The sequence below is a fragment of the Coenobita brevimanus genome, chromosome 39, assembly GCF_032717465.1.
Source record: "Coenobita brevimanus isolate Jiangsu-jjx chromosome 39, ASM3271746v2, whole genome shotgun sequence".
NCBI classification, from domain to species: Eukaryota; Metazoa; Arthropoda; class Malacostraca; order Decapoda; family Coenobitidae; genus Coenobita; species Coenobita brevimanus.
This window is the reverse complement of record NC_136992.1, coordinates 3002634-3020000: the sequence shown is the minus strand read 5'-3', so window position 1 is coordinate 3020000 and position 17367 is coordinate 3002634. Positions and strand designations below refer to the sequence as shown.

Here is a 17367-nt window from a genome sequence, read left to right as displayed (position 1 = left end):
TGTCTGTGGCCTCTACAATGCTGGCCAGGATACGCAACGAAGAGGTCATTGTCATACTCTCGCAGGTCAGACTCTACATGTGGTTGTGCATGATGTATTGAGAGAGTGTAGTCTCAGCAAAAGCTATAGTTTTATATGATGTCAGGATTCATGTATGGTTGTTTGTGGTGGGAAGCGAAGAGAAGTGTGTTCTAGACTAGTCATAGTAATTTACATCAGTTTTAATTTTTGGTGTGGCTGGGGGAAGTGGTATACCTGTACACCAGAGCTGTGATATGGAAGGTTGATGGTAGCAGTACACGAAGGACTGGACCAGAAGGGGGCCCAGACAGCCAGTCAAGAGCTTACTGTGTCATTGATAGTATCATTGCCATAATTAAAACAACCCTTTAGATAACTGTAGTAGAATATTTTTTTCTATAAGTAATTATGTTTCAGTTGACACAGGACTCATAGTAACCAGTTCAATAACTGAGTTTATTTTGTTGCATTATGTGTAATAGACAAACTCACGGATTTTATTCTTATATTAATCCAAAAAGACACCAAAGCCAGCAACAAAAATTCTTGCTGATAATTATTTAAGAAAACATACAGCTTAAATAGAATGGTATCCTTGAACTGGCTCACAGTCTGAGGTGATGGATATGATCCAGATTTTTTTTTTTTTTTTTGCCATGATCAATTTATGACTCACAACATCCATTGTTGATGTAATCATGGACAAAAAATATATATATACACTCAACCCACGGATATCACGCCCAATTGGTCCCGCTATGGCTGCGCTATAGCCGAAACCGTGATAACTGAATTGAAGAACTCATGGCAATAATTCTAACTGGTGCCATAACCTCAATATTTACCCCTAAAATACCCTTTTTTTACCAAATATTAACATATAATAGTCTAAAAATGAGCATGCAAATTAGAAACATACCCAGGTTAATAAAAAACCACAGCAATATTTCTCCTTGCCTGTCAATCCATATATCTCCTAAGCAATTGCTCGGTCTTGAGGAACAACTGATTTCTGTTACATAGGGCCTGGGAAGCAGCCTATGATGGTGCAAGACTCATATGTTTTATGATGTGATCACTCTCTATATATCTATTGCCAGACGCCTCAATCCCGTTTGGGGTGGCCACAAACAAATCGCCTCCAAGTCGCCCTGTCCCCTGCCATTTCACTGCCCTCCTCCCAACTCACACCCCCCTCTCTCATATACCTCTCCACCCCATCCCTCCATCTCATCCTCGGCCTCCCCCTCCCTCTTCCCCCCTCCACCTCACTCACATACACTCTCATCATCAGTCTTTCACCCTCCATCCTCTCCACATGGCCAAACCACCTCAGTGTGTTCCTCATAACGCTTCCTATCACATCCACATCCACACCACAACGCTCCTTTATATCCTCATTTGTCAGCCTGTCTCTCCATGTGACTCCACAGGCTCCTCTTAAATAACTCATTTCCACTGCTCTCACTCTTGACTTGTGTCCTTCCAACAACGTCCAAGTTTCACTTCCATACGTTAGAGTTGGTATCACAATACTGTCATGTAGTAACTTTTTCACTTCCATGCTCACTTCCCTGTTTCTTATCACTGCTTTCAAAGAACCAGCAACCTTTCTTCCCTGCTGTACCCTTTCAAGCACTTCACCCTCCAAACCTCCATCCTTACTCATCACACTACCCAAGTACTTAAACGTACTCACATTTTCCAATTCCTCACCATCAAACCTCGCTGTACATTCACTGACTTCACCTCTCTCAAAGACCATCACTTTACTCTTCCCTACATTCACCTTTAGATTCCGTTTCTTACACACTCTCCCAAACTCATCCACCAAGCCTTGCAGCTCCCCTTCGTCTTCACTCAACAACACAGCATCATCTGCAAACAACAGTACAGGGAGTTTCCAAACACTATCCTCTCTCACCAGGGCCACTCCAACATCCACTGCCCTACCTTGTACCTCTTTTATTACATTCAACAACTTCCCATCTACTCCATATATTCTTAACACTTTCCACAATCCTTGTCTATCCACCCTGTCATATGCTTTCTCCAAATCCATGAAAGCCGCATATAACTTCTTTCCCTTCTCTAGAAACTTTTCCACTAAAGATCTAAGAATGAATATCTGATCTACACAACCTCTTCCCTTTCTAAAGCCTCCCTGATCTTCTCCAACTAATTTCTCTGTTCTTTCTCTAACTCTGTCAATAAGTATCCTACCATACATTTTTCCTATTATACTAAGAAGACAAATGCCCCTATGATTTCCACACACTTCTTTTTCCCCTTTTCCTTTGTACAAGGGAATAATTATACCTGACTTCCAATCCTCTGGGACTCTGCCTTCCTCCCAGGCCAATCTGCACATCTTCCACATCCATTCTACTACTATCTCTCCCCCATGCTTCAGCATTTCACCACACACTGCATCAATTCCTGGGGCTTTCCCCGATTTAACTTTCTTCGTTGCTTCCACAACTTCTATCCTACTGATTTCTTCCTGTCTTCTCACCTCCCTCCTTCTCCCAGCCATTCCCTGCCACTTATACTCGCATTACTTCCATCCTCTATGTTCAACAGTTCCTTAAAGTGTTCTCTCCATCTGCTCACTTTTTCTCCCTTCTCCACTAGCAATCTACCATTTTTATCATTCACTCCCCTGCTAACTTCACTTCCACCCTGTCTTACTCTTTTCACCTCTTTCCAGAACATTTTCTTACAGTCCCTCCACTTTACACTCAAATTCCTTCCAAATTCCTCATCCACTCTCTTCGTACTCTCTCTTACTAATCTTTTCACCTCTCTCTTTCTTTCTACATATAACTCTCTCTTCCGCTTCTCTACTTCTTCCACGGCCCTATTTCTCATCCATTCATTGTATGCTTTCTTCTTTTGTACCACAGCCTGTCTCACCTCTTCAGTCCACCACGGTGTTCCTTGCACCCCCTTCTGTCTTCTCTTCCTTCCACACACCACATCACATGCTGCACATATTTCCTCTGTAAATATGCTACACACACCTTCCACGTCTCCCATCTGCTCCAATTCATATTTGCCCAATCGTTCCTCGACTTCTCTCTTATACTCTGCCTTTTTCTCATCCTCTTGTAACCTTTCCACTCTCGATTCCTATAAATACCCCTCACAGTTGATTCATTGATGCTATATTTCTTCCCCACACTTTTCTTGGTCTCACCATTGTCTATAAGTTTCACTATTTCCAGTTTATCCGCATAGCTTAGGTTCTTCCTCTTCTTTATTTCCCTGCCAGGTGCCTCAGCATTACGTTAGGCGATGGTAGGGGGACGGGGAGGGAATACGTTGGCCATGGTCATATCACAAAAAAGGTTATTGTTCACGGTCTGAGGGCACGCACTTGAATGGTTTGGCGGGCGGGAGACTCTGTCGGGCGGCCAATCAGCGCTCGGCTGGCGCTGACGTCACACGACCAATCACGGAATAAATCTTTTGTTGGCTGAGCAGAGCAGTGGAGCCCGGCCTTTTTGAAATTTTTGAACATTTCTGGTGTGCGATAGCAGGCATTTAGTGCGTGATAAAGGTATTTGGGTAGTTTTTTATATAGGCGTGATAACGAGATACGCTATAGCGGAACCCGTGATAGCCGAGGGTTGAGTTATACTTTTCCAGTTTTTAATCCACTGCTTTCAGCTTAAATATGCTTTTGAATGCATTATTTGACTGAGAATTTCAGAATTTACATAATGCCTGTAGACCTCTTCGCAGGGACTGGACTCTCCAGTACCCCAAATCTACACACCCCATTTACAAAATCCTGGATCTGTCCCAGTTACTGTAAGAAGCAAGGAAAGTTCAAAGCATTTGTGAATTGCCCTGTTGAAATATTAGTTATTTTAATGATATTCAGTGTTCAATAATCCAGTTTCAGTGACAAACCATAACTTCAAGTACAGTACTCACCCCTCTTTTGGAAGAATGACATACAAATCTAAAGCTTAAAAGAACTAATTCTGCATAATTGTTATCTTACATATTATTTTATTATTCATTTTACACTGTGAGTATATTCAGCACAGTAACTGTACATCTATTCTTATATGCTAATTTAAATAGTTTTCATTTTTTTTTAAATTAGAGCATTTAAATAGAACCATTATCAATGTTAGCACATGCCTGATAACACAGATAATCCCTCATAATAAAAGATGCTACAGCCTAGATCATACACCATTGTTGTAAGAGGTAAAAACTGATGGTAGAAGAAACACCTTCTGTTCACAGAAGCATATCTTCTCTAGTAACCACGCCACAGTGCCAAGGACAAGCACAAGCATCATCATTCATCGACCATCTGATCTTCCTCCAAGCACAATTCAGCAGCCAGTAATCTTGAGATAAGCCCCAATAATGTAATTAATGGACCTACTTGATCAGATCTTGTATGATCACATTCTCTTCACCCTTTTGGTGATTGGTAGTTTCCACTGATTTCTTATCATTCTCAATAATTTTCCCCTTTTACCAGTACTACATTGTCCTGTGTATATATATATATGTATGTATATAAGCACTGTTGGTGGAGGAGCATTGTCAGGGAACTTAGAAGTAGGAACATGGATCCTGAAATGCAAAACTGATATTACTTCATCTCTAATTATATCACATCACATGAGGGACAAACCATGTAACAGTGATACAGGCAGTTCACTTTATAAGCTGTACAGTTCTGTACAGTAGGCTGCCATAGATTTTGTTTTTAACTCGCCCCGTCCCGGAGACGTGAATTCACGTCCTCACATGATGTGCACTCATATCCCGGAGACGTAAATTAACGCGGCAACATAGCAAGGTCCCTAATTTGCACAATTTTCATTTTTCGCGAGTGATTTGTGGCACGTATACACGGGACACCTTCCTCTACAAGATGCCAGGCAGGGACAATGCCTTACCCAGCATGACCTCCTCCCCCCCCTCCTGCATGACCTTATCTCAGCAATTCACCTGTTATCAGTGACCTGGCCAGTAAAGCCATGTCATGCCACTGTACGAAATTCAGGGCCAGAGTGATTCCCCAATCGATGACAATGTGGAGGACAAACATTAGAGGAAGAAACAGTCAGAAATGATGATCAGGTAATGTGGCAAAAAAAGGTCAGGAATGGTGATGAGTTAGTGAGTGAAACAATGCTTATAATGCCTATATTACCGTTTGAAAACCAATATACTCTTGTACTACATATAAATTCGTACCAAATAAATAAATAACTAAATACCGTTTGTGAGTGGTGTAGAATAGTTATCCTTCCATAGAACTCGTTTTCTTTGCAGCCAGCCTGATAGAAAACCCTGTAAGGTAAGGTGGTACTTCTACCTGGATCGAGTATTTTAAACCTCAGGTGAGCGATTTCTCTATGAATTTTTGATGTTTCTCACCAAAAGCGGATGTTTGAGCCAAAAAAAAAAAAAGGTCCAAAAATGTCGGGACTGGGGCGTACCACTGCCCAGAAAACGTCGGGATGGGGCGCGTTAATGTACATGATATTTTTTCATATTTGTCAAGCATATTCATTAGATCTTGCGATAAATGTCACATTACTTTAACTTGGTAGTAGTGATGGTACTGCTTGGTACAGTGTTACTCTTTAGGCATAGCTCTCCCTTTTTGGGTTATTGTTATGCATTAAGACTAAGAAAATTTAGTTCATAATGTATTGTATTTTCTGGCCAGAATTCAGGTTTCTTCTATGGCATGTACCAGTGGAGAGTAGTCAGGGATTTTTCACTTTTCATTGTATCAATTGATCCAAAGTGATTGATAATCTATTTTGTTAGGGATGAAAAATTATTTAGTGACAGATGAGTGGTACATACAGTTACAGTACCTTTATTTGGTAAATTTATTTCTGTGCTTTTTTTAAAACACTGTTGTCTATATATTTTCCCCACTGGCTGTTAGCTCAAGCTTAAAGAAACAGTTTTGTTTAAAAAAGTATGCCTGATAATAACGTGAACTGTGTCATACTATTTCTCTTCCAAAGGAAACATTGCCCTGAAATAAGCATACCACCTTGCAGAGTGGTTGCCTTACAAAGTTCAAATGTATCAACATCTGGAATATTATTTGTATGATAGTCTCCATAGAACCAACTTGTGATTGAACATGATGTGAAGGTACAGCATGCATTAAGTCCGATTGATGAATCCCAGCTTGCACCATCAAGTTACTAGTTAATCTCTGGGGATTTGCAAAGGATTCAATTGCACAACAGTCTTACAGTATATTTTGAAATGTTATCACAGAATTTGTATGGTTTATGGGAGCATGCCTGTCAGTAATGCAAATAAATAATCAGTGTTAAACATAGTGGCATAGTTTGCATGACTACACCATCACACTGTAGTCTGGCCTGAGCTAAAGAGTTGCTGCAGAAAAGCTTATTACAAACTCTGAATTATTTGTGCAGTTTGCAGTTGTTGTTGTTGAGCAACCCTGGTCTGCATGACTACACCATCACACTGTAGTCTGGCCTGAGCTAAAGAGTTGCTGCAGAATAGATTATTACAAACTCTGAATTATTTGTGCAGTTTGCAGTTGTTGTTGTTGAGCAACCCTGGTCTGTCTGGCCAAACAGATCCATCAACCATTGGCAAGCAACTGCCTCTGCAGGGCCATCCTATGCAGTGAATTGATCTTCCCTTGCAGTGGACAGTGCCTCACCACAGTGAAATGCAGGAAAGATTGTGGAAGTTGGGTTCCTGGGTGGATGCTGCACATCTCTCTACTCAGTTAACTGGAACACCATAATAGGCTCCACATCTCCCCATTATTTGGTTATATGATTACCACTCAGCATTGTAAATGGTTTGGCAGTACTGTGTTAACATGTCATTGTTGTTTATCAACTCCAGTCCGTCTGACTGAGCAAACCCATTAGCCTCAGGCAAGCAACCTCCCCTGCAGGGTTGTTCCATTCAGTGAACCAATGTTCCCTAGGGGCGGACAGCAACTTGCTATGGCAAGGCACATGTAAAAGTGTGGAGGTTTGGTTCCCAAGTGAATGTCGCATTTGCATCTCTCCACCCAGTTAACCAGGGCACTATAATAGGATGCACATCATCCCATTATTTTGTTATATGGTTACCACTCAGTGTTGTAAATGGTTTCCTGGGTTAAAGGAAACCATTAGGCTTATCACTGAGGATAGAGCCACCTGAAGTGGAAAGAAGAGTAATAAAAGTGACAGGAAGGAGAGGAAGAAGTAGGAAGAGAGGAGGTCAGACACAGAAACAGAATGATAAAGATGAAGGAAGAAGTAGGCAGCACTACATCAGGTGAGTGTGTGATGGTCACCACCGCCTACCACCAATATGGAATTGGAGGGAGGATATTGGAGATTGAAAAACCTTTCCACGTGGGTGATAGTGACTGATAGTAAAACAAAATGAATGACTGTTTTAAGGTGAGCGATCTAATCGAAAGATTGGTTGGATGGTAAGTGAAAATAGTACTGAGGAGCATGGTAAGTGAAAATAGTACTGAGGAGCAGTTGTTACTTCTGAGTTTTATTACATACAGGTATCAAATGTGAACATTGAATGAGCACAGTATGTTTGAGATTCTAGAGGTTAAGATGAGATTTTTAAGAGCAAAAGTTGAGGTAAGAAGTATAGAGAGAGAGTGGGGAACAGCAGCATAGATGAATGCTTTCACATGGAAGAAAGAGCAGAAGTTATGCAGTGCACTGTAATGGATAAAGTGCAACACATTTAGGTGGTATGGACATGTGAAGGATATACTACAGAAAGCTAGACCAATGAAAAGTGTTGAAAGGAGGATGTTGGTAGTGCAATGTGGTGGATAAAGTGAATCACATTCAGGTTGTAGAAACATGTGAAAGACTGATTACCTTATGCTAGACCAGAGAAAGTGTCTGGAAGGAGGATATTGGTAATGTTGAGAGGGGATGACATCCAGCTGCATGAGAGGAGAGAGCTGAATAATTAAAAGTGGAGGAGATGGCAAGTGAAGAAGAATGTTTGAGAGAGCAAAAGTGACATGTAAAAACAGAGCAGCCATGTGACTCATGTTATGACCATTTGTCAAGAGAGAAAACAGGGCATCAGTGATATAAACGAATAGAAGAATTTCTTTTTTATTTGGGTGCTGTTTTTGTAAATATGTACATAGTGGTGAAGGGCTGTGGGACTGGGTAACTAGTAAGAATGAAAGGTGCATCCAGTTTGTCATGTATATTTATATATATATGTTTTACCCCTGCGGAGTTGTAGATCTCATACTCATATGAGGCACCGTGAGTTCTGTATTGGCTAAGCTGCAAGCCTCATATGAGATACAATTAACACTGGTTATAAAATAGTGATTCAAGGGAGGTAAACTGCCTTACAAAGAATCAGCCCAGCAGCGGTTTAGGTAGTAATTTAATAAAATATGAGGTGTACAAATTCAGCTTTTTTTCTGGTAAATCAGTGACAGAGTATAACTTCCAAAATTTATGGTAGTGAATGTCCAGTTTGTTTATTGGCTTGCATTATAATTTATTTACTCAGAGATTTAGCCATACTTCATTATTTCAGATGTAAAAAGGGTAAAATTTTTAGATCACATCACAATAGACTCCCACTATATAGAACCTTGTTAATCCAAACTTCAGCTATATTGATCTGTGTGAGCCAGACAAGCGTCAAATGTATTGCACAATTCAGGTTATGAAGATAATGCAATCGCCATACCAAACAAAAGGTTATTCAAAAGTAATTATATATATATATATATATATATATATATATATATATATATATATATATAGATATGTATACTTTTTTGTTCTGTTGTACAGTATACTACTGTACTAACAGAAAGTATGTAATTTTTATCTATACAGTGTCAGAATACACAGTATAAACCCACACAAAATAGAAATAAAACTGTGAACACATAGTTTCTTTTGGAATTCACTGAATAATATTTAATATAAGTTCAACCTGGACGTTATATTCCCCTCAAATGAACATCTGCTGTATCGAACTTCAGCTATATTGTCAGCCTTTACCTCCAATTAGTTTGATATATTGAGGGTTTACTGTATTACTATACTGTACCAGTACTGTACTTTACTTGCATAAATTCTCATAGCTTGTTGGTTTAAAATATGTCTGGTACTTCATCATTCAGTTTAGTATTAAATAAGAATGGGAGTGGAACAAGAGAGGTTAAAACCTTGTTTTGTTCCTTACAGAGTTTTTGTAAACTCGCTTTTACTCAATAAATTGATTTTATCTTGTTAAAACCGTTACGTTTTTCAAAAACTCACTGAAGTTCATGTTAAGATGTTTACAGAGGCTTCTTTTGTCATGTGAAATAAGCAGTTAACATCATTGATGCCACCATAAAAGAAGCCATGCATTCTTAATCCTTGAAATCCCAAGTCAATCAGAGTTACAAGACTCTTTTGGGGAGCATTAGGTCACATCTTAGACAGTCCTGTTGCAAATGAGTCTTTAGACACCATCATTGTCAGCCATGTGACATGTAAGGTGCTCCAACCCTGTGTGGCCCAAAAGGGTTGAAATCCAGGTCATGGATGGAGCTGGTTTTTCACATAATATCACTCAAGAGTGAGCAACTGATCACTCTTGCCTCAAATGTCTGTGCTGAGAAGCCAAACCCTGGGTCCGTACATTCCTGAGGGAGGTGGATATCAGAGGTTCAGCCATTTGATGAGATGCCTCATTCTGAGTGTTGAAGATGGCTTATTTTTTTTTATTAACCCATTCACTTTGATGATGTCCCTTTCATTTTATTCTTGCCATGACCAGAAGGTTATTACTGAGCTTGGGAGAGACATTTCAGAGTGGAGGAATTAGATATAAAGTTCATTAATCCTTTTGCTGCAAAGATCTCCTGTAAAATAACTATCATGGTAGCAGTAATGACATAAATGAACATTACAGGTCATCCTTAGATTACACTTCTGGAAACCCAATCATTCATATACTGAACAATCATAAATCAAACACTTTATAACATGGGTTCAGTGGACATATGTTTTTGGAAATGGGCAGCTGCACTCCATAAGTATAAAAATGTTTCTGAGCTACCTAAGCTGGTTTTTTGTACAGTCTGAGTGTCATGATGTGTCCTTCCCTGAGGCAGGGGGAGAGTTGGTATCCTTGGGCACTAACTTGTTGTTCTTAGGATCGGATAGATCAGGCTAAGAAGGACAAGAGGGAAGGTATCAGAAGTACAAGTAAGTGAGACAGGCAACATGGAGGCAGATAAAGCAGACAGTATTTCACTTCACTGCATTTCTCTGGCTGCTTTAGCCCCAACACTACACTATCTTTTGATCACTGACACTGCACAGCAACAATTGCAACAGCTGAGCAGTTGCAAGATGTATGAAAAATGCAGATGTAATTTGATGCACAGAATGAGACAGTCTCATGCTGAGCACACATATGAGTGACTGAGTTCAAAAGGTTCGTAGGAGAGCTGAGGCCTGCCCAGATGATTCAAAACAAGATTTTGTGCTGGTATACACCATCAGCCATCTTGAAACTGAGGGAGGTGATGGCAGAGCAGGTATAGAGGAGGCTTGCAGTCCCAGTGAACCCAGGTTCAAATCCTTGCTGGAACAGGAAACAGTTTAAAAATCTGAATTGCATTACACCTGACAGCTGATTTACCAAACGACCCCCTACATGTCATAAAAGCTCCCTCACAAATACCAATATGTATGAGACAGCTTGCACAGTCATGCCTAGGTATATGATGGGGTTATGTCAAGTGAAGACTCATCGCATAATGATTTATTGTATACCAAGGTCAATATTACATGGGTTCAGTAGGAATAGGGAGGGGGTAAAAGGCCTCATAGCCTAAAATTTGAGGGAAAAAAAATAAGTTAGGCTTGACCTCGGCTCTTTTTGTGAGCACCACACTTTCCTTTAGGGGTAGCTCCTCGTGAGACATAATTTTCAAGTCACAAATTTCAGTATTTCATACACAAAGTTTTCTGTCTGTCTATTTATAGCCAGATACCATACTCCCATAAGGGTTGGCCATTTGACTTTGAGTTAGTTGTTTTATGGGAAGGGGCACTAACCCTCCACCAACCCACTTGCTGACACATACGGAACACATATGGGTTGGTTATATGGTTACCACCCAGCATTGTAAATGGTTCACTCCACTTAATATCACACATTGCACTATTTGTTGAACACTTGCGCTGTTATTTGGCAATACCAGTTGCGTTTCAGTGGCCTTAAACGGATGAAATAAAATTAAGATGATCACAGCAATGCAAAGTGCTGGGTGGCCATCTTGGATTAAATGTCTGACTTTCAGCTTGTGTGGTAGGCACATTGTATGCACGTGATTGTTACATGCAACTGCCACAATGATTGGATATGCAGTTTTTGATGATGTTATCGTGAAACTGGGTACTGTATAACTTTTAGTTCATCGTTCTACCAATTTATCACATACAGTACTGAACAAACTGTATTTCAGTATGGACAGTGGATAGCAGTGTCAGAGTGGTGGCATATGGGGGTGTATAGTTTGTAGGAGGACTGCTGAACCTCAGGAATGAGCTGTTAGGCCCACACCCAGAAGTGGCCACATAAAAAAAATAAATAAATAAATAAAAAAAATAAGCCTTGTCAGTAAACACTGAGGGGATCATGTAAGTGAATGATGGCAAACGTAAGTCAGAAGATTATGTTAAAACCTTAAGATTGTGTAAGCAAATAATCGTAAATTGGTTGATCATAAAAGGAGCGAGACCTGTATTGGTTTGAAGGCATTATCAGTAGATCTGATCATCATGATACTATTGACCTCAGCCCTTTTGAAACTTTTTAGTTTCATTCCTCCCTCCCCTCCCTTTTTTTTCTTTTTTCTTTTTTTTTCTTTTTTTTCACTGTGCACTTTGTTGATACCTGCATTTCCTGTACTATTATGCCTCCCTTTTCATGATTTATGGGATCTTCCCACACAGTTTATTGGTGAGAAATATAGAGTTAGGAATCCTCTGACAAACACCATGGTTGTAATTAAGCATTTAGTAATGCCAAAATTTTTAATTGCAGGTTCTGGCTGACCTGGTACAAGGAGAGTTCATGCAGCTTGGATCAAAGGAGAATGAGAATGAAAGATTTGCTCACTACCTCAAGAAGACCTTCAAGAAAACTGCATCACTTCTCGCATACAGTTGCAAGGCTGTACGTTTTATTACAGTAGTTTCATTACGTCCAGCACAGTGCATAGTAGCTGCAGAGTAGCATAGAATTTCCTTATTTATTTTCATTCAAATAGAGTTTGTAGTTTAACTGACAGTTACTGTATTTTGCAATCAATTAGAAATATGCACCTTATCTTTTGTATTCATTGATTGTTTCCATAGCTTGATTTCCTTTTCGGCATAGGAGAGACTGTGTGGGTTGAAGGGGTTAGAAATAGTTTCCATTAACCTCTTCAGCCAGAGGACATCATTTTAATTTCACTCCAGCAGGTGTCAGGAAATTTGCTTGTAATCTGCCTTGAGAGATCACTCAGAGTGAAGAAATTAATTTTATTTATGCAGCTGCAGTTAGTATGAGTCAAGTTATTTTTATCCCTGTCAGCAGTGTTCATTGGTGTTAGAACATCGGTGGTAATGGGTATGCGGTTTTATCAGCACACTTCATTAGTCAAGGTTGTGTTTGAGTGTTGCACCTTTTTTCCGCTTGGCCACTGAGACAGGTTGAGCAACAACTACATTAACAACAATACCTTTTCTTCATATAATTGGTACCTTGTAAATTGGAAGAACTGGTACATCAACTTTATTGGTAGCAGTGTAATGTTGATAGGCATTTTTTTATCTCTTGCAAAGTGGGGGCACTCACCATCCACTCCCTCGATGTAGTGCTGCTCTCGGGTGGCTGCCCATTCCATTCTTTCTTCCTTCTTTCCTTCCTTCCTCATACATCCTTTATTTCTTCTTTCTACTTCTTTCTTCTGTCTATGGGTGACTCTACACTGAGTGACAAGCCAAATGGTATCCTGCACACCAGGAAACCATTTACTACACTGGATGGTAATCATATAACCAAACTGTGGCACCTAGTGGTTTAGTGGGTAATTAATGCACCCCTGCTGGATTGAGCCTGTGTCGATTTATATCCAAGGGGCGGTTGGGGTTTATTGCTCACATAACGCCACTCAGGGATGAGTGAGGCTGGTTACTCTCATCTTAAATGTCAGGACCAACTTGCCTATCCCTGGGCTCCTACACTTCTCATGGGGCAACACAAGATTAGATGATGTATGTATGTATGTATGCAATATACTGTGGTCATAGTTGTTGTTGATGCTTAATTCCATGCTGTCTGGCCGAGCAGATTTATCAACCGTAGGTAAGCAGCTGCTGCTGTGGGTTTGTCCTTCAGGTACAATACAGTATATATTCCGTGTAGTGATCCGTCACCTGCTTGTGGTAGACAGTGCCTTACCAGGGTTAGACCAGGGTGCTTCTCATGGTGAGGTGCAGGAAAATAGGTGGAAATAGGTGGATGACACAGCTACCCATCTAGGGTGCACAGCACCACCATGTGTAGTCTTCCTGCCAGTTGTGCTGTGAGCATAGGAGTAAAAAGGAACATTTAAGAAGGCAGCAATTAACAAGGATTTGGTGATATATTTAATTGAATCATGCAACTTGTTTCACAGGTAGCCATCCTATCCGGTGCGGAAGAAGATGTTCAGGAAGTGGCATATCAGTATGGTCGCAATGTAGGGATCGCGTTCCAGTTGGTAGATGATTTGCTGGATTTTGTGGCATCCGCCAAGGTGATGGGCAAACCCACTGCTGCTGACCTCAAGCTGGGCTTGGCCACAGCACCAGTACTCTTTGCATGTGAGAAGGTGAGGTCTCTCTTGGATTTTTTCCCCATAACATTATTGCATTAATGCAAGGTAACCACTACTGTGCTCTGCTTCATTACCAACATAAAATAATGTACAACTCATGAAAAACCTGTTGTGCCCTAACTGTAATGCATTCTTTCACACCACAGTATGCTTACTCACCTCATGCACCTTACTGAAACATCACAAATATAGTCTCAATAAAAGATCTCTAAGAACACATGACTGAAGTGGCTGATTACCTTCCCCCATTTCTGTCTAAATGAATCTGGTGGGGCAACAGTGACAATAGCAACAAATTACTGGTGTCAAAAAGGCCACAGGACAAGATCAAGTCACAAACATTTGCTGAAGACATCATGGACCAAATCTTAAATTTCATAAAAGAATTTTTTGTTTTTCAGTATTTTAAAGTACAGTAGTCACAAGTTGTGGTCTAGTGGTTAGCACTTTCTACTCCAAGTAATAGCCTTGTCACAAGTGTTAATGTTTCATTCCCCAAAAAGTGAATAAAGACTTTAATTATGTAATGCTATCATCATCATCAACTCTTATTCCCTTCTCATCACCTTATGCGTATCTGTTCCTCCATATGAATAATACTTGAGAGCACACCATCTTTACCTTTTTATCCATAGGTTTCTGTATGCCACAGCATTAATAGATCTAATTGTTTCCTTTCCTGTCCACTGTACACAACTCCAGTGTAATACTATAATAGTATCATTACCATTGCTGTCTCCCTTGACTTTTCACACTCATGCCATACCAGATTTTTACATCTATATGACCTCTGGGATAAGTAACTGAATAGAGAGGCTGCCAGAGATCGAGCAGCATGGAGAACTACCATTAGGTGACCAAGGCTGATGTTTGTAAGTATATTGAAGCCTTTATAAACAATACGATACTACACAATATGAGACTGCAGGTGGGGTGTGTGTGCATCATCCATGCACTTGATGTAGTGCTGCCTACTTCTTTCTTCATGTCTGTCATTCTTTTTCTGTGACTGTCCTTCTCTCTCCCCATTTCTTCCATCCTTCCTGTCACTGTTTATTACTCTTCTTCCCACTTCAGGTGGCTCTATGCTTAGTGACAAGCCAAATGTTATCCTTTAATTCAGGAAGTTATTTCCAATGCTGGGTGGTAACTATATAACCAAAAAATGGGGTGTCACAGAGCCTACTATGGTGCCCCTGTTAGCTGAATGGTGAGACACAAATGTGGCATACACCCAAGAACCAAACCTCCACACTGATGCTCGCACCTTGCCGTGACTTGGCACTGGCACCCATATGGAAACACCAGTACTCTGCATGAGATGACCCTGCAGGGGCAGTTGCTTTTCTATGGTTGGTGGATCATCTCAATTAGACAAACTCAGGTAGCACAGCATCAACACCTATATGATAAAGTGGTCACTGACATTAGTGTATAATCCTCTTGCGTCCTCATTACTCACTTCCCTTTCACATATAACACAACGACCTTTCTTCTTTGAGTCACTCTAACCTGTAATTTGCTTACTCAGCAACCTCTCTTTTCTCTGACTACACTTAATTACTTAAAGTTTCTACCAGTTCAAGGCTTAAATTGTTCACCAGCACTTCATGCTAAAGGTTATGTTCTTCTCAAATAACCATGATTTTACTCTTTTGTACATTTATGTCGAAACTAGGCTGTACCATTCTTAGTAGGTAGTGCACTTGCAAGACCATACATAGCTTTAGCATTCATAATAGAAGTTTTGTTTGCAATCCACAACATTTTCAGTCCATTTACTTCCAGTTCATGGATCCTAACCCCTCCATTTCCATCCATTCCTATTGCTCTGCTATTACTTTTTTCTTAGCATCTCTGAGTAATCCTCTCACTTCTCATCTTACAGGCTCCTTTCAAGTTTTCCTTGTATATCACAATCATATGTGATAATAGTACTGTGAAGTGTTTTGTTTCTCAGATTGTATTTATACCAGGCGCAGATCATAGCCAGTAACAAAGCATTGCCAGCTCAGTATTGTAGTGTACATTTAACTAACAGTCCTTTTAATGCTATACAGTTCAGTTCCTTTGAAGTACATTTAAATCTGGAAAATACATGCTTCTGTAGTGGAGTCACAAAGTTATAAAGGTTTGGATTATGAATGAACATACTGTACTGTACACACAATAATGCCCATTTTACTCAGCACTCTGTTGTTGAATCTCATGCTGTGTGCTTTGTTCTTCTAATTTGTGAATCCTGTCCTCTCCATTTATTAGTGGGAAATAAAATACTGGTGATGATGATGATGATGATGATGATGATGATGATGATGTCCACTTACTCTCCCAACAGTTCCCTGAGTTGAACCCAATGATCATGCGGAGATTCCAGGAGGCGGGTGATGTACAGCGAGCATTTGAGTTGGTGCACCAGAGTGATGGACTGGAGCAGACACAGTTCCTGGCCAAACAACACTGCCAGGAGGCTATCAAAGTCATCAGCTCTTTAAAGTCATCCCCAGAACAGAAGGCACTCATCACCCTCACTGACAAAATACTCAGTCGTGTGAAATAGCAACTAGTCATGAAGTTATGTGAGACTGGTTATGTTCCTGGTGATATGGAAATCTCTCCAGCTGACTGTAATAATTGTAAAGGAAGCATCAGAATGATTAATCAGAATTTAGAATATCTGCCCAGAGTAAAAAATGGGTGGCTCGTTGTGATGGTTAGCTTACAGTGATTATGAAGCTTCTTGATTCTTAGTAGTGTGTCATGTAACAGCTGTGTACATAACTCTTAATAATGTGTTGGGAAGAGGCTCAGTAAAACAGAACTACTAAACATCTCTGAATGTTCATGAAAATGTAGAAATAGCTACTGGTAAGAATGAGTATCTGCTTGGTCAATTCCCAGCAGCATGTGAAGATGCTGTTCTGAATATTTGTGTGGTTACTTCTGTGATTCCAAGAGACCAGTTTAGATATATGTACAAGACACAGTGCTGGCCATGGACTCAGGACATTTTGAGTATCACAAACTCTTTCTATCTGGTTGGTGCTCATGGCGTTGTGTATCAGTGTAATGCAACACAATACATCTAGAAGTCTATACTGTGTTCCCGGTAATTTTTTCTTTAAATGTTAAACATACCAGCTAGCTGTAGGTCATTAACAACCAGTTAATCAGTATTATTTATGAAAAAAATACTTATTAAGAATTATTATTTAATGAAAGTTAGGCAAGATTAGTCTGTATAAAACATTGTTATTTATTGTTTTCCATAATTTTCTTGACTATATTTTTACTGAATATCACTTTTCAGCAACCATCACTTGTGAATTAGTGTAGCTGTTATGTAAAAACAGTGTAAAGATAGTGCACCAGCATTTCATATTATATAAATTTGTTTAACAAAATCTCAGTTGTTGGTAAACATT

General features: G+C 39.9%; 1 protein-coding gene across 1 annotated transcript in view; it reads left to right on the top strand.

The window, feature by feature from the left end:
• qless (decaprenyl diphosphate synthase subunit 1 qless) overlaps positions 1-16502 on the top strand; it is a 183569-nt gene extending 167067 nt beyond the window's left edge. Inside the window, exons 9-12 of the mRNA XM_080270026.1 lie at positions 1-65; positions 12121-12252; positions 13742-13936; positions 16281-16502. The exon at positions 1-65 is cut by the window's left edge and continues 25 nt beyond it. Coding sequence (XP_080126152.1) covers positions 1-65; positions 12121-12252; positions 13742-13936; positions 16281-16502 — 614 coding nt within the window. The remainder of the gene's footprint in view (positions 66-12120; positions 12253-13741; positions 13937-16280) is intronic.
• Positions 16503-17367: the final 865 nt, after the last annotated feature.